The 26,089-nt window shown below is 35.0% G+C and overlaps 2 protein-coding genes across 2 annotated transcripts; one reads left to right on the top strand and one right to left on the bottom strand.

The window, feature by feature from the left end:
* Positions 1 to 16,029: 16,029 nt before the first annotated feature.
* Positions 16,030 to 18,839, bottom strand: LOC147483144 (laccase-4-like). The gene is made up of 6 exons (XM_086579397.1): positions 18,683 to 18,839; positions 18,305 to 18,456; positions 17,935 to 18,179; positions 17,595 to 17,735; positions 16,553 to 17,479; positions 16,030 to 16,451 (listed from the first exon to the last, which is right to left on the bottom strand). Exons 1-6 carry the CDS (start codon positions 18,767 to 18,769, stop codon positions 16,321 to 16,323), a joined length of 1,683 nt encoding a protein of 560 aa, XP_086435523.1. The 5' UTR covers positions 18,770 to 18,839; the 3' UTR covers positions 16,030 to 16,320.
* Positions 18,840 to 21,544: 2,705 nt separating this feature from the next.
* On the top strand, positions 21,545 to 21,792 carry LOC147483143 (uncharacterized). Its single transcript, XM_086579499.1, has one exon. The coding sequence runs from the start codon at positions 21,640 to 21,642 to the stop codon at positions 21,790 to 21,792; it is 153 nt and encodes a 50-aa protein (XP_086435625.1). The 5' UTR covers positions 21,545 to 21,639.
* Positions 21,793 to 26,089: the final 4,297 nt, after the last annotated feature.

Below are 26,089 nucleotides of genomic sequence, written 5' to 3'. Positions count from 1 at the left end.
GTTAAACTTATGGTGTTTTCTTTCACCCTAGCCGATAAGGTGACATCTTGGTTAACTGTCCAAATGCCAAACTATGTGGACTCATGGGCTCAACTTGTTCAATTGTTCATGAAACAGTTTTACCCACCACTGAAGATCGATGAAATGCTTCAAAAGATTCATTTCTTCCACTAGAACCCTCATGAATCCTTTTCAGAGACCTGGAACCGTTTCACTGATATTCTCATAGAATGCCCGCATCATAACCTTGCAAAAGACACGCTTGTTCGTGCTTTCTTCAAAAGGCTTTCACATTATCATAAAGAGGTTCTAGATATTATGACTGGGGGTAGTTTTCTTAGTAAAGGAGCCTTGGAGGCTTATAAATTCTTAGAAGATCAATCTAAGAGGAACAACAATTGGGGAGGTAACGACTCTTCCCACTCCACTTTTTCTTTTGAGGATAAACCTGATTCCGAGCTTAAAACTCTTATCGATGCCCTCACTAAAAAGTTAGATGTCCTCTCTATTCAACAACAACCCACTCAAGTCATGAACATTAAATCTACTCGTTGTAATGTCTGTTTTAGTCTTGAGCATTCCGACTTCTATTGTCCTCTTGTCTATGCACAACCACCACCACAACCATCAAACTTCAACCAGTTAACTCAACCTCAAGAACAAGGAAACTTAAGTGACCAGAATAGAGGTTTAGTGCCCATGACCCAAAACTATCAACATCAAGACATGAACGCTCAACAAGCCTTAATTCCAGTTCAACCATCTACAGACAAAGTAGTAGTGATCACCTTGTTGGAAAAACAAAATCAAATTATGCAATAAAACTCCAACTTGATAAAAGATCAGCATGATCAAAACTCTAAAATGATGCAACAAACGATGCAAATGATGCAGTCTTTGTGCCAAAAGGTTATTGACATGTCTCCTAACCAAACTAATAACCAAACACTCGGAATAAACAATATTCAATGTAATGGTAATATAACCCCAGGGGACCTACAAGCAGTCACTACCCTTCGTTCAGGGAGAGTAGTTGATAACAAAGTGACTATCCCTGCAGATCGCTCGCAAACAGATGCTGAAAGTGAAACCATGTCGAATACTGTTATAGAAACTGAAGACCCTACAACTGTAGAAGTTCCAGTATGGACACCTAGATGGAAAACGGCTAAAAATAACACAAAGACTAATAATACTTTTGAACCTTATGCTAAATATAGAGATAAACCACTGTATCCCCAGAGACTAGTTGTACGTGTCTAAAAAGGACGAGAATTTTGATGAGATTAGAGAAGTGTTTAAAAATCTGACTATAAACCTACCTTTTCTAGATGCTATAAAAAGTCTACCTCAACACGCTAAGTTTCTAAAAGAGTTGTGCACCAAGAAGAGGAAAACCAACATACCCAATGAAACCTTCTTAACTGAACAATATCCCTCTTTATCTGAACATAATGGAATTATTAAGTATAAGGACCCTGGTCGTCCTACTGTGCAATGCACCTTAGGTGATACTTTCATAACAACTACTTTATTAGACCTGAGAGCGAGTGTTAACTTACTCCCTTTTTATTTATATAAACAACTAGGTCTAACAAAACTTCAACCAACCAAAATGACTTTGCAGTTAGCTGATCGTTCTATTAAGTATCCCAAGGGTGTAGTTAAAAATATTCTCGTTAAAGTTCAGGATTTTTACTATCCAGCCGACTTTGTTATTCTCGACACAGAAGTTGCTCATGATTCCATTCCCATCATCTTAGGGCGTCCTTTCTTGGCAACCGCCAATGCCCAAATCAATTGTCGGGATAGCTCAATGACTCTTTCTTTTGGAAATCTTTCTATGGAAGTTAACATGTTTAGACAAAAGCAAGGACAACTAGGTTTGCCTGTAGAAGAAAAAGTGAAGTCTATTGAGAGTTTTGTATCTCACATTAGTGCGGTTGACGCTTTAGTCCCCACACTAGTAGATACCCCTCTTATGGAAGAAGACAAGGATCATAATTTCTACTCCCTAGACGTAGATAACATCGAGAAAGATTTCCTTCGACTCTTTTGCAACCCTTCTTTGCCACCTCGCGAGTCCCCTCTTTTTGACATCCATTCATCTCTTGACGCCATAACAGAAGAAGAATTTTTCACCCTCTATCCCAGTGATTCTTCTTACCCACCTATTAAGGAATGTCTTGCATATCTTAAGGCCTTTGATGATATAGAACTAAGAACACTAGTTGAGCACCATTCACCCACCTCACATTCTCATGTCACTCATTCACCTTCCATCACGAATGTTCCTTACCTTCTACCTTTTCAAAGAATCATTGAGTTTGTAAATGACCTTCTTGTTTCTCCTATACTTCATGACTTTCTAAACCCATCTGATGAAGAAGTAACACCCAAGGACAAGTCACCTGACACTTTTTTCATTTTTTCCATTCCTTCCTTCTCAAAATTATCCACATCCCACGTATCTTCCACAACCATCTATTTTCTCACCTTCATTCACTTGGCCTCCCTTTCATAGGAGGAAAAAGAAGAAAATGTATGCTCGATTAGGTTCTATATCCATCAGAATTCCTTCCCATTCCACTAAGCCACGTCATAGAAAATCTTGGTGCTTGATTCTGTTTGATGATGTATTCTGTGTTAACTATTTATGGAAAGATCCACAATTATTTAGATTATTGATATATGATAAACTACATGTTAATACATATATATCACATTAAGTTTAGGGAATCTGACTTTAAAAGACCCAAGTTTTTGTACAATATCACCTTTCTGTAGTATAGGCCAAACAAAAATTTTCAAACTTAAAAAGAGTTTTCCAATTTTGTTTGGGGGTGGCGTATTTTGGTATTTCATTTCAAAACGTTTTGCCACCCATTACCTGTCATGTTTACTCCAATTTAGTTAGTACGTAATAGTTTAATTGTGTTTCATGTTATCATATCATCTTTATAATATTTCTGTTACAGGTACTGCCAATTTTTACCATGTTTCTATGATAAATTCTTTCCTTATCTCTTTACACTTTGAGGACAAAGCGTTCGATTGTTTGGGGGGTGGGATAGAAATATTTGCAAAAATTAGGCACTTTTAGGATGTAAATTACACACTTTTCTTTATAAGATATTAAAAATCATAAATATTGTTTATACTAGGCACTTAGTGATAATGGTATTGTTTCTTTCTCCATGATGATATTAGTCTAGAAATCTCACGTAGTACTTGAATTAGGATTTAATTTTTGAAACTTAGATTAATATATATGTAATAGTCATTGCATCTTTTCACGAACATCTTGCAAAAGCATCTTTGATTATACTTGGCAGTAATTTTCTGAGACCTACGTTAGAGTACTTAATACATATCCTGTGAGCATCTAACCTAAAAGCCTCATAAAAGTGAAATATCTTAGTGGTGACACAAGGGGAGAAGTCAAATCGAGTAGAGAAATCACACATCCACTTGCTTGATCACCACACTATATCCTAAGCGAGAATTTAGGCTCTCTTTGGATCGATATAGCCAGAAATTCACATCTATATGAAATTTATTATCCGCTAGTCGCCCCACTGAGCCTTTCATTAGCCTTTTCACAAACCACAAATCCTTTACCCAATAAAACAAAATAAAAAATAAAATTAGCCTACCTATCTGGATAAGTCTGAGAAATAGGATGAGTGAAGAAAAGAGAAGAGAAAAACTTGTGTAAGCAAAAATTAGTTAGTTGCTTCAAAAAAGAAAAAGAAAAGAAAGTTTCCATCCAAATAAAAGAAAAGAAAAATAAAATAAAATAAAAACTCCAAAAATAGAATAAAAAGAGTCAAAAAGCCAAAATAAAAAGGCTAAGGATGGAAACAAAGTGTAGAAGCAAAAGAACAAAGTTTTCTCTAGTTACATAATATGAAGACCTTATTTTCTCAGACTTGTCTTTTTGAATATCCATTTTCTTCCTTCTTTAACCAATACTTACGCCCCGTATCACCTAATAAAAACCTCTAGCTCAATTAGGAATAGGTTGGTGTGATAGTAAATGGTAGATGTGTTTGATCGACCTCGGCTTCCTTGGATTGTCATTGAGATTGTGAGAAACGTGTGCCCACTGCACATTGGAGTTAGCAAACTTGAGTGGAAAAATCAGAGTGTTATATGTTTTGACATATTCCTTGTGAGAACCTACTTGGGCACGCTACGCAAATGTTTTATAAACGGACCTGCCATTGCATTTCATATCATAATTCATTGTATAGTTGTTTATCTTAAGAGGATTTGATTATTATGCAAGTATTGGTTTAAGTTTTAGAATGATCATCCTTGTTTAAATACTAGTGAGATGTATAGATTCTGAGATAAAATTAGGGAACAATTACTGTTATTTCTTAGTCGTTGTAGTATAAATGAAGTTTATGAGTACCTTCTTTAGAAAACTCTCACGAGGCTATAACTCGTCCACTAGGGAATTTTTAGTGGTTTAAGACCTTATTACATATGGTCAATGCAATCGCACTCAGCAAAACGAGACTAGTTAAAAATACATTTTTGGCCACTTATTTTAATTTCACATATTTGCTTGAGGACAAGCAAAATACTATTTGGGGTGGTTTGATAAGAGCCCAAAACTGTAGTTTATACCCTTTAATAGTATTTATATTTAGCCAATTATGTTATTAATAATATAAGTTTATCACTAATTACGTACTTTTGAGTATTTCAGGTTTCAGAGTTGAATAAATGTAAATTCGTTACTAATTAGGCGCTAAAAGGAGCTAAAGTGATTGCTATGAAAGTTCTATGAAAAAAGCCCAAGTTTCATGGAGAAAAAGCCCTTAAAAAGCCTATGCACGAAATTGTAAACCTAACCCTCTCCTATATAAAGAGGGTTAAGGCAAAACAAAACTTGGCTACTCCCCTCTTAGTTTAATTAAATTAGCTATCTCTCTATCTCTTTAGTATAACCTAATTTATGTTTTCTTTAGCCTAGCCACCATTACTTCAATCCAATTCAAGTTATTATTATGTCTTCTTTTTCTTGTTTTAGTTTAATTAATCCAATGATATTAGTTAGTACGTAATAGTTTAATTGTGTATCATGTTATCATATCATCTTTATAATATTTCTGTTACAGGTACTGCCAATTTTTACCATGTTTCTATGATAAATTCTTTCCTTATCTCTTTACACTTTGAGGACAAAGCGTTCGATTGTTTGGGGGGTGGGATAGAAATATTTGCAAAAATTAGGCACTTTTAGGATGTAAATTACACACTTTTCTTTATAAGATATTAAAAATCATAAATATTGTTTATACTAGGCACTTAGTGATAATGGTATTGTTTCTTTCTCCATGATGATATTAGTCTAGAAATCTCACGTAGTACTTGAATTAGGATTTAATTTTTGAAACTTAGATTAATATATATGTAATAGTCATTGCATCTTTTCACGAACATCTTGCAAAAGCATCTTTGATTATACTTGGCAGTAATTTTCTGAGACCTACGTTAGAGTACTTAATACATATCCTGTGAGCATCTAACCTAAAAGCCTCATAAAAGTGAAATATCTTAGTAGTGACACAAGGGAGAAGTCACATCCGAGTAGAGAAATCACACATCCACTTGCTTGATCACCACACTATATCCTAAGCGAGAATTTAGGCTCTCTTTGGATTGATATAACCAGAAATTCACATCTATATGAAATTTATTATCCGCTAGTCGCCCCACTGAGCCTTTTATTAGCCTTTTCACAAACCACAAATCCTTTACCTAATAAAACAAAATAAAAAATAAAATTAGCCTACCTATCTGGATAAGTCTGAGAAATAGGATGAGTGAAGAAAAGATAAGAGAAAAACTTGTGTAAACAAAAATTAGTTAGTTGCTTCAGAAAAGAAAAAGAAAAGAAAGTTTCCATCCAAATAAAAGAAAAGAAAAATAAAATAAAATAAAAACTCCAAAAATAGAATAAAAAGAGTCAAAAAGCCAAAATAAAAAGGCTAAGGATGGAAACAAAGTGTAGAAGCAAAAGAACAAAGTTTTCTCTAGTTACATAATATGAAGACTTTATTTTCTCAGACTTGTCTTTTTGAATATCCATTTTCTTCCTTCTTTAACCAATACTTACGCCCCGTATCACCTAATAAAAACCTCTAGCTCAATTAGGAATAGGTTGGTGTGATAGTAAATGGTAGATGTGTTTGATCGACCTCGGCTTCCTTGGATTGTCATTGAGATTGTGAGAAAACGTGTGCCCACTGCACATTGGAGTTAGCAAACTTGAGTGGAAAAATCAGAGTGTTATATGTTTTGACATATTCCTTGTGAGAACCTACTTGGGCACGCTACGCAAATGTTTTATAAACGGACCTGCCATTGCATTTCATATCATAATTCATTGTATAGTTGTTTACCTTAAGAGGATTTGATTATTATGCAAGTATTGGTTTAAGTTTTAGAATGATCATCCTTGTTTAAATACTAGTGAGATGTATAGATTCTGAGATAAAATTAGGGAACAATTACTGTTATTTTTTAGTCGTTGTAGTATAAATGAAGTTTATGAGTACCTTCTTTAGAAAACTCTCACGAGGCTATAACTCGTCCACTAGGGAATTTTTAGTGGTTTAAGACCTTATTACATATGGTCAATGCAGTCGCACTCAGCAAAACGAGACTAGTTAAAAATACATTTTTGGCCACTTATTTTAATTTCACATATTTGCTTGAGGACAAGCAAAATACTATTTGGGGGTGGTTTGATAAGAGCCCAAAACTGTAGTTTATACCCTTTAATAGTATTTATATTTAGCCAATTATGTTATTAATAATATAAGTTTATCACTAATTACGTACTTTTGAGTATTTCAGGTTTCAGAGTTGAATAAATGTAAATTCGTTACTAATTAGGCGCTAAAAGGAACTAAAGTGATTGCTATGAAAGTTCTATGAAAAAAGCCCAAGTTTCATGGAGAAAAAGCCCTTAAAAAGCCTATGCACGAAATTGTAAACCTAACCCTCTCCTATATAAAGAGGGTTAAGGCAAAACAAAACTTGGCTACTCCCCTCTTAGTTTAATTAAATTAGCTATCTCTCTATCTCTTTAGTATAACCTAATTTATGTTTTCTTTAGCCTAGCCACCATTACTTCAATCCAATTCAAGTTATTATTATGTCTTCTTTTTCTTGTTTTAGTTTAATTAATCCAATATTAGGCTAATCCCCCCCCCCCCCCCAATTAAAAGGAGTGATTAAGAAGCCTAATGAGGAATAGATTGCTTAGTAGAATTATTTAATTGTGTATGAATTTCAATGAGTTTAGTTTATTGTATGACTTCCAAAATAAGCATATAGTAAATTAAACTAGGGATTATTATAATTAAGTCGAGAGACTTGGTTGTAATAATCTTACATACTAGTAATAATGACTATAGAGATGTAGGTTGTTGCTAGAGATGATAAAGGTTGAGGCTTTAGGTTGAATCATTACGTGAGAACCTAAATATGATCTCTTTTCAATGAATAATTCGATTCTTGCATGAAACTAGTTATTAGGTGGATTGATTACTCTTCTCTATAACTTTCTCTTCCATCAAAACCCTATTTTTATTAGTTTAGTTAATTTAGATTTATTTGAATTCATAGTATAATCGTAAAATAGAAATTTCTCAACATAACATTACTCTCATCATTGTTTCTTTGTATTAGATTAATTGGATTCTATTTAGTCTTGATAAATTAAGAGTGGGACGAATCCTGACTCTCTATATTGCATAATGAATTGAGAGTAGAAATATTGATTTAAGCACTTGTTTAGTGGATTGATTATTTGTGTTTACGCATAGATAGTTAGTTTACTTAACTTTTGTAATTATCACATGCCATCCTTAACGTTCAATGTGTGTGACAGTATATGGCTATACAACTTATCCACATCCATACTATCAGAATGCATGTGAAGGGCAATGTACCATAAGAGTTGTAATAATGAAACCCAATAAATGGTAGTATATACAAAAGAGAAATTGAGTCTATGAACGTAGTTAATGGAGCGATATTACACACCTGTTAATGGAGTGAACTTTTGAGTAACAATTTAACTTAGTAGGGAACTTCGAATCACATATGAACTTTGTAGCGCCAATAAAGCCTTAAGAAAAATAAAAAAAAATAAGACAATCAAACAGAGATGTAAGCATATATGCAAGTGAGTTAAACCGTGAGCCCTTTATAACTCAGACAATAAGAAACAAACAAATAAATAATAAAAAGAAGATAAAAGGGAAAAAAAAAATACCATGAAGAGAGAAGGAATGGTGAAGAAGATAGTAGTATACTGCTTTCCTCTTTTATCTCTCCATCTCTTACGCGATCCAACCGATGAATTGGCAAATTTTGCATAAATAAACACCAGAAAAGCACAAATAACATGTGGTTATAATAAATTTTATATCATATAAAGAATACGTAGTTACTATACATCCTAATGTTACCATCCCTTGAAAATATATGTGAACATATGTGCCTAATTTGCCATCCCAACAAACACATCACTTCTTTTGAGCAAACTACTCATTTTGGCAATAAATTTTTTGTATTCAACTACACATAATCCACCATCAATCACCACAACAATTGAGATATGTCCTACTTTAAGAACTCCCCAAGAAGCAATTAGTTAATTAATGAAAAATCCAGAGTCAGAAGTGAATAATGAATGAGTGAATGGGAGGGCGAGAGAATAGAATCTTCTTTCTCTCAGAGGCTAATTAGTTGTGTAACAACTAGTGGTAGGGGTTTAGGTCGTAGAAGTAGAAGGCTTTGCCATTGTGAGTGTAAGCCTATGTTTCCTTTTGTTCATCAATATGATGTTCGGACCGCTCTTGCACCATTATCCCTTGCCTCCGGAGATCGGTTTTTTGTTTGCTAGACTTTCCAAATCTACAAAAAAGTATACTGACATCTTGTAAAGCTCCTTTGTGCAGAGAATTCGGAGATAGAGAAAGAGAATTGGACTGCGACTGCGTTGGTAGTGAAGTGAAATGACAGAAGGTGCGTGAACCAATCAATGTCTTATGTCTGTCTTTGTAGCTAGATGTGTGGCAACGGTTGGTTTGGTAATCAAATACCTTAAGCAATGGGAATACCTGAGTCAATTAGCTAAGCAAATAGGGCAGTTAGCGAGAAGTGGAATAGCTCTTAAACCAATGAGCTTACGGCCTAAGAAGGCATTCCTTCATTCACAACAAGTAGCTTCCAAGCTTTTCCTAAAGTTCTAGTAGATAAGGAAGGAAAAGAGAGTCTTAAATTGGATTAATTTACAAAGAACTGGGCGAACATGTCAAAACTGGCAAAACTTGTTAGTGGTGGTGGCTAAGTGTGTGTGTGTGGCGGGGTATGGAAAGATAAATTGCACATGCAATTGGCTTTACCATGAAAAATTGAGCAATAAGAATTGAAGGCCATCCTGTTCTTAAGTTGTCGTGTCGGGAATGTGAAACTCAGCAGTTATGGGTTCTTCCTTTGGCAACTTGCGTTTGGTTGGTGGTGGCAGTACGAAAAATAAAAAAAAGAAAAGTAGAAAACCAATATTGAAACCAAAAATATAATCATAAGAAGAAGAATTAGAGATTTCATTCCTTGTCTCCCCAACAAAAGCTAAGAAACTATCATTTTATTTGATTAAGCAAATTAGAAATACGTAAAATATATATATATATATATATGGGGTGGGATAGAGGCACATTCACTGTAGCCACATTTTAGGTACAGTGAATCCAAACCATCAATCTGTGGCTAATCCAACGGACATAGTCTATTCTAAATTACCAAATCGAAATAAATGAAATTTCAGAAAAAACACATTTTGCGAAACATAAAAATGAAATAAACAAAAAAAAATTGATCGAACCTTCTTCTCCAAAATTAGATCGAGAATTTTTCTTTTCTCTCCAAAATTCACGAGTGGGTTCTCTTTTTTGATTGTGTGCTTCTTTTGTTCGAGATAATTTCTCTATTTCTCATTGCCATATCGACTTATCTATTTAATGCCTTCGTTATTTAAATCATTGTAATTTTGCTTTTACTCATTTCAAATCTTCCTTTGAGCTTTCAGTGCATAGAACCTTCATTGGCTGCTGTGACCACTGCTGTAGCATCTGACTCTAGTCGTACATTTTTGCATATCAGATTTTCAGGCTAGTAGCTGTGTTATTACCCAGATTTTTGCATATCAGTAGCTGATCCCATTGTGAAGGAAGACTATCTGATCAGCTGCAGCTATACTCAGTCGATATAAGAGCTACCATAAGTCCATTATGTCCATAGCCTCCATCCATCTCCAAAGAAAAAAAAAAAAAAAAAAAAAAAAAAAAAAAAAAAAAAAAAACTAGCCTCCATCTCTAACAATGACTAAGCGGGCGAAGAAGGCAGGTATCGTCGGGAAATATGGTACCCGTTATGGTGCAAGTTTGCCAAAGCAGATTAAGAAGATGGAAGTTAGTCAGCATGCAAAGTACTTCTGCAAGTTTTGCGGCAAATATGCTGTGAAGAGAAAGGTTGTTGGGATGCTATTAGAGAAAGGAGTACAATCCTGATATAGACTAGCTTGTTTTAATTAGTTTTGCTATGTTGTTTTGGGATGCTATTAGACTAGCTTGATTTAAGCCGATTACCAAACTTGATATAATCCTATTGAACTGCTGTTGGTGGGTATTAATTGTAAGAGTTGTTTTTTGGATTATTTGACCTGTGGTCAGTCATTTTACTGGTGATAGAGTTTTATATTGTTTCCTATTATTCTGAATATAGATTTGAGTGCTTTAAGATTATTCAGGAGGCACATCATTTTATTTCGCCCAGTTTTTTGCCTAACATTTCGCCCAGTTCTTGTCCTTATGTGGCTCCATCTGCATGTACATGGACATAGCTTATGTGACTCCATCTGCATATATACAAAGAACACATAGCTTCACAAGTTTCATTAACATACAGCCTAACAGGGGCAAAGATTTCTGACAGAAAAAATGAACTTCACAGAAAAAATGAAAATTTCTGACAAGTTCCAAAATGAACTTCACAGAACAAAGTTCTGACAGGTTCCATTTAACATAAGGGCCCCCGTAACATAAACATGATTCTCAGACCAGAAAGAATACCACTGTGAAGGATGACAGACAGCTCTTAATCTAGTGCGCAAAATACCTTTGCGGAAGCCACTCTCTATAAATGTAAAATTTCCTTTGGAGAAGACAACCTTATTTATAGCTTCCACAGCTTCATATTCTAATCTTCTACGCTTCAGTAGCTCAGAAAAAGCTTCCTTTTTTGTTGTCGCCACTTCCTCCCAGGAATTTAACATCTGATTATAAAAGCTTTCTCCCTCTAACACTGAACTGATCTCTGGTAACATTTCAATTCCGTAAAACAAGCTAGTTAAGGATTGTAACTTCAGCATCTGTCTTTGAAGTTAAACTATTTGAACTTGATGCAGTCTTTGAAACTCTCTCCGTAAAACTAGATCCATCAGCAGATAAAGCCAGTTCCAGTTCATCAAGACACTCAACCAAGTTCTGAGCTCCACTAGGTGGACAAGAGTTATATCGAGGAAAGGTGGGGTAAAGTACGTAATCAGACCTATCATTAGGAGATGGTCTTGACCTTAACCCCTTTCTTGCCTGTGCCACCGGTCGATTTGGAGTTATAAACACGGTCAAATTTTTGAAGACCTCGTCCGGGCATGATTTCCTTTGTTGATAAACCGTAACTCACTAATATTTTGGAGGGCATATTTTCTAGCATAGTTTGCTTTATTGATGCTTTTTCTTCACCTTCAAGGAATATATTCCACCCAACGATTATAAAATTGCATAAGGAATAATGTGTGCATTGAACTTTTAAAAAGGGGAAAATGAGAAAACAAAGGCCCGGACTTTCATAGAAGAAGAACAAGGTGTTTAATCTTGAAATAAATTTTCACCGAGCCTGATCATACCATTGCAAGTGTCATATAGAAATCAACACCGCCAACATCACATCATGTTCAAGTATTGATGTATCATATGATCTAAGCTATGTGGATATTCTTTTCTCTGGGTCCTCTATAAGCCAAACAACCAGACATGATCCGGTGTATGTGATTTCTTGATGGTAACTATAGAAGTATAGAAAATAATGATGCAGTCGACCGAAGTGATCGAATGACCGCTTAGCCAATGCAAGTGTAAAGTTAACAAAAATCAAAGAAATTAGAGAGACATAAGGTTCAAGAGTTACATTATTGGCAATTAAAGATGATCTTGGTTCTCTTGGAATACCCTTGTGAATGATGACAGCTCTTAATAAACACAAAATAGGATTTTTATATCTTGGCCTACCTAAGGCATGATTTTAAGTTAAAACATCCAAATCAGATTCCAAAATTTGAAAATCTATCAAAACATATTCAAATTCTGATCTAACACACAATCTTGCCATGCAAATCAACAAACAAACAAACAAAAAAAGAACGTTGTGCTAATAAATTTTCATAAGAGAAGACCATCATGGATTAATGGATTAAGATAAAAATGTAAATTATACCAACCCAATCGATGTAGTGATGAGAAATAGAGAAATTACCTCGAGCGAAAGAATTTTCATCGAAAGAGAGAACCCACTCGTGAATTTTGGAGAGGAGAGAAAAATTATCGATCTAATTTTAGAGAAGAAGGTTCATATCGATTTTTGTTTGTTTCGCGGTTTTTGTTTAGAAAATTTGTTTTTCTGAAATTTCGTTTATTTGATTTGGTAATTTAGCATAGACTATGTTCGTTGGATTGGCCACGCATTGATGGTTTGGTTTGATTCATTGCCTAGAATGTGGTTAACAAAATATGAATGTGCCTCTATCCCAAGGTATATATATACTAGTATATGCCCAATTAAAGGCACTCATCTCTTTGGTTTAGTGATTTGCCCACAATAGATAGTATTTAATAGGTAGTATTTAAAATGTCTATGAATTAATTGAGATAAAATTCACTTAGCATGATGGTTATGGGTGAAAAGATAGTACTACAAATGATCTAACAAATGTGTGTTCTCTGGAAACTCACAACGTGAACCATATTCTTTAGTTATTTTTAACTTATTAAACTTGATAATATTGATGAGAACGAAAAATAAATAAATTAAACTTGATAATAATGATGAGAACGAAATGAAAAATAAATAAATAAAAGAAAATTTTTGAGAGAGAGAAAAATTATCGACCTAACAATCGACGAAGAACACCGATTTTTTGTTTAACTGGTTTTTTGTTTTATAAAATTTGTTTTTTATGAAATTTCATTTAACTAATTAATTTAGCATAAACTATGTTATCTGGAGGTTGATCATCACATTTGGAGCCATCCAATTGTGCCAAAAATCGTCCGAACCTTTGTGTTAGGCTAAATGTAAAGCAGAAAAAATCCCTAGCTTATTATATAGATATATAACCACACACTCCGTAGTTTTTCTATTGCACCAGTTGCTACACCCTCCTCCAAATCCACCCTCAATAGTTACTACCATCATCTCTAGTACTGTTGTTGAGACCCCTGCAACATAGAGAAAGCAACATCAACAACCCCTAAAACAATACCACTCCTCAAGCAAACATATGTGAGCATATATGCTATGCCTAATTTTCCATCCTAGCAAGCACATCAGTTCTTTTGAGCGAACTAAGAACTGATAACCTATGGTATTCATCTTTTGATTTACAAATACAAATAATCTAAACTATACTACTGTAAATAATCACAGGAACATCGCAGTTCGTCAAACACTTGCTATGTACAACAGGCATGACCTCCACGACATTCTTCATTATGCATGTATCTAGAACAAACAACTAACAGTAAAAACAATAAGAACATTCTCAAGGTTGTGTATGTTTGAAAACTGAAACTATAAGCTACTTTCAACAAAAGTCTAAAATTAAAAGATGAGACCCTCCAACACTGTTTCAGGGTTGTTATTTAGCCGGAGAGCTTTAGATCTTCTTCTTCTTCTTCTCATCCTTTAATTGGCAAAGGGTGTTTGTGGGAGGCTTGCTAAAAACTTAGCTTCTGGAGATTACTAAACTTTTCATGCAATATGTTGGAATCTGTCGCTGGACTGATATTATCTTTGAAGCCAAATTCTCTACGTTGAGTAAATATGTTACATATAGCATATAATATTTAGGCAACTATTTTTCAAGAGATTTTCACCAATCTATTGCAAAGGTTTTATGTTAGATGACCTCATGGTCAGATGGGCAAGTTGTTTTTCCTTGGATTGAATCAAATGTCATTGGATATATAACTACCTTTACTAATGAAGTTATTTCTAACAGAGCAAAGAGAATTAGAGAAACACTCTTTTTATAAGTAAAACTCAAGAGTAAAGGGGAACAAAGAAATTGACAAAACTGAAATAAATAAAACGAAAACCTTTGAATATATCCTCCCATGCTAGCCCTATGGGTGGTTCAGTTCCAAACTTAGAAGAAAAAACAACAGATAACCTTTAAGTGTGCTTGCAGGTAATGACAGAGTAGAGATAAAGTCAATTTGACTTACAGCCAGAGCAAACGTAGTAATGTAGAAATCAACCACGGTTGCTGCCGCCCACCTGAGAAAGATTCACACACGTAATCAGACCAAACCAAATATCGAATGTTAAATACATACTCATAACATATGCAAAATTGTAATAGAGAATGAGAGTGGAGAAATTGGATATACCCATAAAAAAAAATTATTTGATAGAGTGCGAGACGTTTCTTCTTACTCAATTGAAATTGGTTTGTGTTTTGTTGATTATGGACTGATTGATAAAAAAATTTCTTCTTTTCTTGTTGTGTAATTGGAACCAAGAGAGCACCCAAATCTGAATAGAAGCCGATAAGATTGGAGTGAGAAACTTGACTTTTGTTGCAAAACTTTTTTTTTATTGAAAAGAGGAGAGCAACCTTTCGTTGGTGAGAGAGAAGTTTAAGGTCTTTTCGTTTCTTTTTAACTGCTAATAAATTAAATTGCTTAATTAAATGCCTAATTAAATGTATTTATAGTGGCACACAATTGAAATGATGGCTTGGTTTTGATTTTTTTATTCACCAGCACATGAAATGACCAATAACTCCTAAATAAAGTACTAACCAATAGTTTCATTTAAGGATAATATGGGTACCATATATTAACAAAAACAGAAAAAAGACCAAGTTATCCTTGTAAATGGTATTTGGGTGTTTTGATTTAATTATGGTCCTCTTATTGACAGACCCCATTTTGTGTTGGGCAGACCCAACCCAATTTGGGGTATGTATTTATGTTGGGCACGACATTGAGTCTTGGGCAGACCCCACTACCAAAATCCGAACAAAAAAAAACCAAACTGGTTAGAACCAGTTTCTTATTTCTTCTCCTTCGTGCCGCCTTCTTTAATTTCAATTAGCACTCGTAACTTGTCTTTTCATTCTTATTTACATCTCCTCGACTTCAAAACTTTTCTTCATTGATGACCAGTCACATGATTTACTACTTAAACCATCGATATTCACTAAACTCTTCAAAAACTCAACAAGAGATTCAGTCTCAATATCAGAACACTAGTTTCTATGTTCCTGAGTCAACTGAAGCTGGTCAAAGTTTGAGTTCTTTGCATAATATTGGTAGAAAAGAAGATGAGATTCAAAAGGGTAAAAAACCTTTTAGCTCAAATGTGATTACAGAAAGAAACTGGCATTCTTTGCTGGAGCTATAAACTCTCCAATACGTAAGAAGCTCCTTGAAGTATGGAAGAACGACTCAGAGATATATGTCAATTTCGGTCGGCTATGAACCCCCTACTCTGACGCGCTTCTTGGCAGCAAGTTTTGCCTCCATGTAAAAGGTTTTGAAGTCAACACAGCAGGGATAGGGGATGCATTATACTATGCAAGTGAAAGTTACTTTAAGAAGGTTCTATATCATGCAATTAAGATTAGACATTTCGCTTTTCAATGGCTCTATATCATGCAAGATACCAGAATTTTAAAATTGCAAAATTATGGAACTCCCAAACAACATAAGCAAGAAAATAAATATAAATATTGATGTGTTGGTGAAAAAAAAATTTCCCCAAAAATCTCCTAGCGTTATTGAACTCTGCGTCTTCCCAGCAACTAATTTGTGTCATGAATATGATTTCTGAGAACAACCACTTTTGTTCCTCTCCATCAATCAACGTCGAACTTCCTTTTTTTTGGTCTTGCTTTTGATCTGAAGAAATCCTTCTACTGTATCTCTACCTTCTCTGTTTGCTTGTTCAGCAAGTTGGGAGGTCACTTGGAGGTGGTAAAAGTGACTCATCGGGTCCTTTACCATTGTCCACCACAAATGCCATCTTAAGTCCCCACATTGTGTGCACTTCTAGATGGCAGTGCAAGAACCAAACACCTACAAACACAAAAAAAAAAAAAAAATGGATAAATAATTGAGGAAATGAAAAAACCTTAATCTAAAAATGTACCCTTGAAAACATTTAGTGTAGTTGTTACCTGGGTTATCTGCTCTGAATCTAATAGCACTCCATCCACCAGAAGGTACTCCAATTGTGTTCCTTTCGACTGGGTCAATGAAATTGAATTTCTTAGGATCCTTCTTAGGGTCGAAATTACCTAATCCCCTCCCAACCACAAAGAAATTGAAGCCATGCAAATGTATAGGATGATTTTCTGGTGCAAGAAGCCCTGTGCCTTGTAGCACAACTTGAACCGTAGAATTGTAAGCAAGCCGGTAAAGCCTAGTTCCAATCATTGTGTGCAGATTATTCAGTGGTGGTGTACCACCTGTGTAGTTAAATGCCACAGGTGGATTACCAGGGAAGTCATCTGTGAAGACTCCACTTAAATTGAAGAAGTGGGCTTGAAGGAGTGAAGTAGTCGGCATGATAAAGCTTACATTGTTAATGCCAGCCACCGCTCTGTTCCCACTTGGACAGGTAGGACATGGATTGATACCAAGGCTAATTGTGAAGAGAAGGGAGTGATCAGCTGTCAAAGGTACATTGGTAGGATATAGTTTGGAATTCAAGCTTCGGAGTGAATCCGTGAAGTTAGTTGCTACTGGCGTAGCATTTTGAGGGGGAGGATTGATAAGGGTGGTTGGTGATGAGGCAAGGGTTCCCGAGTATTGCACTGTCGCAGTGGCGGTTACATTGTCAACTTCAATGGGAGAGTCCATGAAAGGGGAAACAGAAACTAAGTAGTTTCCTGTGCTTCGATCAGCTGTGAGAAGAACATTTGTGGTCTGGCCTGGAGCAATAACCATGGTGTTGGTCTTGAATGGCTTGACATATGTTGCATCTACTTCGACCACAGTCAGCCGATGTTTTGCTATCTTGAAAAAGAGCTCTTCATTGAGTGCAGCGTTAATTATGCGTAGCATGTAGGTTTTGCCTCTTTTTACTTTTAAGGTGAACCCATCTGTATTTTATAAAAACAAATTCAAGCCAGCACAAAAAATTTATTAGCATTGTCTAAAATGCCCGAGGGTTGTGCTAGGAATGTAGTACAACATGAAGTGTATCAATGGTTATACCTTTTGAAGAACTCTTCGAAGAGCAAGTAGAGAGTGGTCCTGGATGACCGTTAATGGTATGTGTATCTGAAACATTTGGTACAAAACCCGATTTTAATGCCTCATTGACCACGGCCTCAACGTCCGACTTCCACCATTCACCTACATGTCCAGTACGAAAATTACTACCTCAGGACGTGCTCAGTAAGAATAAGAACGTTAACTCCTTGGTCACTGGGTTAGTTCTTGTTTCGTGTTGTTATTGATGGGTAAGAATATGAACAATTTGTCCTCAAGTTGGGTCCTAACTGCTGATACCTAATACTTTCTTTGTAGAAAAAGGATCAGACTTGCAGCGTACCTAATATCATTACCACCTCCTTGTGGGGTTTAGGGAATGGATAAGGTATACCGCGCTTGGGCAAGATAACAATTGCACCATGAACTGTTGCTCTTAGCCAGAGGATGTGAGCATGCCACCAAAGTGTCCCTCTTTGGCCCGTAATTGTGAAGTTGTATATAAAGTTTTGCCCTGGCTTTATTGGGCACTGTGTGATATAGGCTGGCCCATCTGCCCACCCTGTTCGGAGCTGTCTGATTCCATGCCTGCCGAAAAAACAGATAAGTCATTTTCCCCTCTATATTGACTGAACGATTTAATAATGTGACTTTTGTTTCAAATATCCTGCAATGATCGAGACAAGAGCTACTTGTTGGTTTCGAAATATTACCAATGAATGCTAACGTTATACTTGACATGGTTCGCCACCTTGACCAGCACTGTGTCACCCTCCCTCGCAACGAGTGTAGGCCCTGGGAACTTCCCATTAACGGTGACAATAGGTTTTGTGGCACATAACCGAGTAGTATTCTTCATTACTATCTGCACACATTGGTAACGGGAAATTTGTCTGTAAAGTTTTGAAAATGTAGCCATAATAGTTTGAAGGTGCATCATATTCCTGAGGATGATAAAATGCCTAGAGAAAATCAATTTGTATCAGACTTGAATCGGATTAAGGTACAAGACGAGCGTCCATACTAAGCTGAAGCACTACTTTGCAATGTCCAACAATCTTAATTGACAATGTGATAAACATGATACTTACATTGAACTTGTATTGACGAACCATACACTCAACCATAGCAGGAGACAAACAAATCACAAGAACAAGGACTCTAGCCCATTTCTCCATCTCTCTCTCTCTCTCCTCTTTTTTCTTTTCAGTCTATTCCTTGGTACTCAATTTATACTTTGTATTGCAAGATCGATATGTAGTTAATGGTGATACTGCACGTAAAGGAGATATATATGAGCTATTGATGTCAGGTCATTTTTCCTTGTTAGGTGGACATGCAGCTCCTTGAGGTACAATTTTCTTAGTTATGTGGAGAAGAACTTCGAAACCACCTCAGTTTGCTTGTTTCTTACATTAAGTATTACATATCACCTACTATAGTCTTATACACATTCAATTAATATGTGGTTGATTTTATTAAGCTTTATATATGAATTCACAAATCTCCTTGTGCATAATTGAAGTAAGAAAAAATAAATGTTCGTTGATAATAGTTGGGATTTCCTATTTTTCCCAGTATTTAAACCCGCTGATATGATTTTGGGATTTTATGCTCAATTTTTAAAAGCTAGCAACGGGGAGCCACCCTTGTGAAGGGGAGCTCCCCAAGGGGACTGCTGGCACATACATAATTTATGTTCATGAATCTTGTCGAGGCTTCATTCATGCAAAATTATATATGGGGTGCCCCGTCTATAAATCTGTTATATGTATTACAGGTTCACAACACAGACAACAACTGAATTAGTGACATGATTACATTCCAAAGCAACGCAAGCCATTTGATCGATGTGCTGTGTTTCTAACAGTGGCGATGGTCGTAACACTTGAATGTCTCGAAATCAACTGATTGATGCTAATTCTAAACCAATGTGGCTTTTAGTTTTATATTAGACTATTCTTGTATTCACTGTTGAAGAGGGTTTGCAATTAAGTAGAAAACTTGACTTAGTTGCATACTTGCATATGTATATTGTATCGCATCATGGAAGTTGAAATTAGACCTATTCTTGACCAGCTTTGCTTATAAAAAGGAAATAGAATAAATTGTTACATTTTCTATAGGTTGGATGGTGGATTAGTAGTTGGGGTCGTAATCCTAATACCAATAGACGGAGAAAAAGACCGTTGTCCACTCCGGAGTTTAATTTACAGAAGATTAGTATAAAAATACAAATAACTAAAGAGACTGAGGATGTTATATCATGTATGTGTTTCAAAACAATCACATGGACATTTTCTGACCCTCATTGTATATTGATTAGACTGCTACATTGTGACAATCAGGCCGGTAAAGCACAATAAAAAAAAATGACCCAGAGGAAGTTAGCCGAATGAGATGTTGAAAAGAGTTAAAATGGAGCCTGATATCACTTTTTGTTGGGAATTTAGTGTTGGGGAAAATGATACCAATCGATCCCCACTAATATAGTTTGCACTTGGACACTTTAAACTCTAATTGAAAAATCTAAATTTTAACTACAACCAACAATCACAAACCTAAGCTATGAAATTAACTATCACAAACAAGCAATAACAATGTAAAATAATTTACCACAATAAAATACAAGATATAACGTGGTTCGGCTAATAATGTCTTTCTACAAAAGCAAATCTTTTTATAAGTATGGGAATGAAGATTATAATCACTAACTATTAAAACCCCAATGAACTGAACTGAACTGAAAAGAAAATGGCATGCAGTGGCCTATTAGTGTACTGGGAGTTTATTCAAGTACTCAGCTAGCCATTTTCAGTACACTGATAGGCCACTGTAGGCTATTTTCAGTTCTGACATATTTTTTAATAGCTTAAACAAATCAAATGCTAATACAATCAATCATATACAATTTCCTCCTATCCAAATACCAATTCAATTTGTAATAAACTCCCAGTCCAAGTCCAGATTTCAACGCTCTCCAAACAATAATAACTTTATCAAAGAATGGGTCTGAATTTACTCTAATATCTAATACATTTACATAATCAAAACAACAAAAACTAGAGCAATGCAGAAAAAACAACAAAAATGTCAACATTGCAGAAACCGAATTTTTTTTACTTGCCTGAAGCTTGAAGACAGCAATATAGCTTGAACTCTATTTGAGAAGTAGAGAATTTGGTTTGAGAAGGTCGGAAGTAGTATCTATTTCAGAAGTTGATAAAATGAAAATATGATAATTTGGTTCGATTTGGAGTGGTTATGTTTGTTTGGAGTTTGTTTTTGCTGGGTTCAGTTTAGTTCAAACTTGCGAATGGTTTCTTTTGTTTTGTTTTCTTTTATTTCATTCTTTTGTTTTGTTTTAATTTCGGCCATGAGATCTTGAGATCATCTCACGAGTTAAGTGAATGAGATTGGGAGTGGGTTGGATGTGGGTGAAATGGGAGTGGGTGTATCCCTCCCCATATATATATGTATGTATTGGGCAGGCTAGGTAGACAGCAGAATTTCGGACAACATCCAAACAGCAGAATATCGGCCGTCGGATCAAAATTAATCAGATCAAGATGAAAAAACTATATTTCAAAATTTGCTTCACAAAATACGATATTTCACCTTTCAAAATATGAAAATTACGAAGGGTTTGGGTTTCCTCTGACTCGTTCTTTCTCTCACCTATTCCTCTCTCCAAAATCATCTCTCTCACACTTCATGCTTGGTTCTTAATTTATCTGGTAAGAATTTATCGTTTTTAGTTCGATTAGTTCGAAATTTGTGATGGGTTTCATTTTGTTTTTTATTGCAATTTCAAAATAGAAAATAGAAAATTTGTTTGGACACTTTGTTGATCCTTCCATTAGATCCTCCGCTCCCTTCAATCATATCTGGCAGAGTGTAACACTTGGTGATGATCTTCTTTTGATTGCACCAATTCCACCAAATTCCCACCAAATCAAACAACCCCCACTACAAAAACCCCATTCTTCTCCAGATTTATTTTTCTCATTACGAAACAGTAGCATTTTCATCTCAGAGAAGAAAAAAAATGTGTTGTGGGTGTTCATTGTGCAAAATATGCACGTTGGTAATATTGCTGGTGATATTGATTGGGTTTATATTTGGTTTTGGAGTTTTCAGGCATGGGTTTGATAAGATAAAGAACACAGTGCATTATGATCAATGTTCTAAAAAACGCTAGGTGGTAGTCGGACGGTAGGGGAGTGCCTAGCGCCTAGGCCTTCTAGGCGGCGCTTAGACGGGATAGGCGCTAGACGATTTTATTTATTTATTTATTTAATTAATTATAATAAAACACAATGGCAGGACAAAGGGTGGTCGGGATCGCGTGGGGATCTGCGTTTGATGGGGCATAGGTGTACGCTCCATATCGTTTCGAAACACCTTTGAGTAGTTTTTAATGTGTCATTTAATTACGGTTGTAATAAAGTGTAGAAACCATGACTCTTGGCCTCTTGGTCATAAATAACCCCAAATATTAAGATTAATTGTCATTTAATTAAGGTTATAATAAACGGTAGAAACTATGATTCTTGGGCATAAATAACTCCAAATATTCAAATTAAGTACCAGTAAAAACAGGAGTAAGGAAATGAAAACAACTTTGAAACATAAAACGCCCAAGATTCACGCATGCTTTAACATCTATACCTCGGATCAATTTTATCTTCATTAGCATGGGATTCTTCAGATTAATTACTCCATCATTTAATTTCTAACATTCAACTCTTTCTCTGATAAAGTCTCATTCTCTCCATCCCTTTTTCACCTTCTAAAACCCGCTATCCCTCTCTACAGTAGTTTGATTATCTTTAACTCCATGCGGCCATTACATTTTATTTTGATCATTTTTATTTTATTTTTTGATGATGTGAGTGTGATTCTTTGTTTTTTCATGGTTCTATCATTCTATGTCATCAGAAATGGTAGCATTTTTTCAAGACATTCCTAATCAGTTTTAACCAGTCCTGGTAAGATTCACTTATTATGATCACAATGTTTTGATCGAGTGCACAGTTGGGTTAAAAGTTTTTGCTTACTATTGTTTAATTTTTTGCTTATCTTTCCTTAGTTGCGAAATTTAAGGAAACGTTTTGTATTGTTCGTATTGTAGCTTATATGCATTTTAGTGTGCTTTAAATTTCTGATTTGATTTATGGGCACACTTAATTTCTAATCCATGGATATTTGGATTGGTGTGAAAGAATCGCCATTAAAAAGCACTAGATTGATTTATAGTTTAGTTGGGCTATTTGAATTGAAATCGATACACACTTTGATCCTAATCAATCAGGAAAAAGAAAATATTTTGTTGTTGCTAGCTATTGAGATGTAGGTAGTTTATTGGTCTCAATTTGATAACTTTTTACTGCACTAGCTTTAGATTTTTTTTCTTTTCCTCAACTTTTTGAAAAATGTGATGCTTCTCTTCCACTCGAATAAATGTAGGCTTTTAAAGGAGTATCAATGCACAAGGGTTCTTATTTAAACTTTCAGAGATTAAATTTATTCAATTTATGATTAAGTGAGGTTGAAGCAATAGCAAAGATTGGAAAGGCTAAGTGGTCTTTGACGCTGAATATGTACAAGCACACAAAATTATTTATGGTTCTTGAAGTAGTATGGTATACACTGAGTGAGTTGTACGTTGTATGTATGTGAATAGTTTCTTATAATGGCACTTTAGATTGTTACGTTGGATCTACTTAGGGAATTCAGTCAAAAGTTTGATGCCACGATACCATGCCCAAACAATTTTTCTTATGTTGTTTAACATGGGATATTCCAATAAGTAATCTCTTTTGTTGAACTACACATTTGAAGCTTCGAAGTTCATCATCGTATACTTACTAACATAAGCTAATATCATTACATATATCGCCTTTCTTTGCTTTATAACACAATGTCGGAAAGATCTAATATCAGAAAAGGTTGAAAAACCTTCTTGAATTGGTTGCTTAACCTTAAGGGCATTGCAGGTAGTGGGTTGCTATTCTTAGGAACGCTTCCACCCTTAACTTATTCATCGTAAGCATCTCTTTAATTGCGACTATACTTAGACATTCTACCCATTTGTCATGTTCCTAATTATTTGTGATCAAAAGTTATTCAAGCTGCAAATCGGAGAGATTTGTGTGCGTGATCTCAACCTCAATTTATTTGTGATTATATATTTGGAGATAGTATTTATTAGTGGATACAGCTCTTTACATTGTTGTGGATTACTTAGACCTTCAAACAACATGGGCAATAGCTCCTTTTATCTTAATTCTTGCATGATCAAACTTGAGCAGTTGCAGTCCATATAGAATGGGCATTGGTATTAGCATTTGTAGACGTGTTTTGAATTACTCGAGTATGTGGTGCGATTTGTTTTAACCTGCTTTTCTAAAATTTGATGATATGCTTGGTACACTTGATATGATTTATTAGTTGTTATGTTTTCTTAAGTTGTTGTTTGTCTTAGAATAATTAAAGTCAAAAAATATATTACGGTTAAGGCATTTTAGCGGTCGATACTCTCTTGTTGGGATTGCACTAGAGTGAGGACAAGACAAACAAAATCAGTGGTTGAGATAGAGTCTTCACACATTTATTTGGGGCCAAGAAGTGGCCAATGACAATGTGTATGCTACATTTGAGGTTAGTATTAGACTATATTAGTGAGAGAGAACGGGTAGGTTTTCATAATGATTGAGAATTAAAACCACGTATTCTTCCCAAAACGCTTCATATTCTTAATTTGCTTAATGAAACCCACGACCCTATGCAATCCCCACTCTCCGCTCTCTTCTTCAAACCCCTCCTGCACTCAGTTTGAGTGTCGTTGATATCACCATGAAAAAAAGGGAATCAAGGGAGTAGTTCACTTCCATTTCCATAAAAACAGGTGAGTTGTTTCTTCTTTTTCTTTAATGCAAAAGCCTTACTAATCGCTGAATATAGTTTTACGCCAAGTGGTACTCTTGATTTAGTATATTGTTTTCCTATCTCTAATGCAAAAAGAATTTATCTATTCATCTGCTCATGGTAGCAATTCTCCTTGCAAGTCACCTTACATCTCATCTTTTGCCTTTTCAGGTCTTGGTTCAGAGAAACAATTGCACATTCATTTTTGTCATAAGCGTAAGTACATACACCATAATGTTGAACTCTATCTTGAAAAATATATTCCCCGTGCTATTATTAGAGTAGTTGTTTATTTCAAAAACATTTTGTATGGTATTAGTCTCTACATCAAGTGGCTTAGATAACCAAATAACAAAATCAATAGTGTTTTGGAGGCTAAGATTGATGAAAGCAAGTTAATTTGACTAACACCATCATAGAAGGTAAGTTATTCGGAACTTATTTATTTTTAAGCGCAATTATACACTTTATTCTTTTCTTCATTCAAAGTTCTCTTTGAGGAAGTTTCTTCTCCAACTCTACCTCCCAATCTTCATTGATCTAAAGCTTGCAACAATAGAACTTTCTTTACTTTATTCTCTATTTGATTTCATTTTATCACCTTTTCACCGCTTTTATAGAGGTAAGCCTATCTTTTAAAAAGGATTTGTTAGGTTTTAGGTTTCTTTAAATGTGATTGGCATTGTAAGAATGCTTACCTTAAAGGAATGATGTCTACACAAAAAGATATCTTTAATAATTCCCCCAACAATATATTAGTTAAACCCTACCAAAATAATCATGTTTTTGACCATTGTAGTTCTTATACCATAGGATACTATGTGAAGTCTTCACTAGATTGAGCAATGTATGTCTCATCTGCCTGAGTAGGTTGAACATAGCACTACTATCTATTTAGAATTGAAAAATGCAACTTATAGTGCCGTTGGGAAAGTGCCTAAGATACTGCTTGATGGCGTTATTTCATTACAAATCGTGATTCTCCTTTCCCATTTTCTTATTTGTCGTACTTCTTTATTATTTGCCAAATTTTATCATGTAGAGTGTTTCATAGTTTGCTTTGCCTCTATTTATATTTTTGAACTATGCATTTGAAGTTGAACGTTGAGCATAAGTCTAAATTATGCCAAATCAAAGCTTCAAATGATGTAGTAATTCCTTGGGAATGGGTTGTCACCGAAATTGGTAACTTTCATACCTAAACTATTTCTTTGATCCACTTTATTGATTGTGCCTCTTTGCGGTACTCTCCTTCATTATTTTCCCATTTTTATTTTGTGGAGTTTTGATGGTCAGTCATTGATTATTTGCTTATCTTTTGTTGAGCCATGCTTATGGGAGAGACTGTGATTGGTTCAGAATGCTTAGCGATAGTGAAATTAATATATGAAAATGTAAGGTCAGTCGGCCAATCCAAACCAAGCTTTGGACATTTCAGTCCACCGTCGATAAATGTAAATTTGGTCAAGGTGTTATACAACCTTGAGCCTAGAATGGGGTGCTTACTAAGTTGTTCAATGAGGAGTTGGGTTTCATAAAAGTGTGTAGGGATTTCGAAAAGATATTCC

The sequence above is a fragment of the Coptis chinensis genome, chromosome 8 (genome assembly GCF_015680905.1).
Source record: "Coptis chinensis isolate HL-2020 chromosome 8, ASM1568090v1, whole genome shotgun sequence".
In the NCBI taxonomy this organism is placed as follows: domain Eukaryota; kingdom Viridiplantae; phylum Streptophyta; class Magnoliopsida; order Ranunculales; family Ranunculaceae; genus Coptis; species Coptis chinensis.
This window is presented reverse-complemented; position numbering and strand designations above follow the sequence as displayed.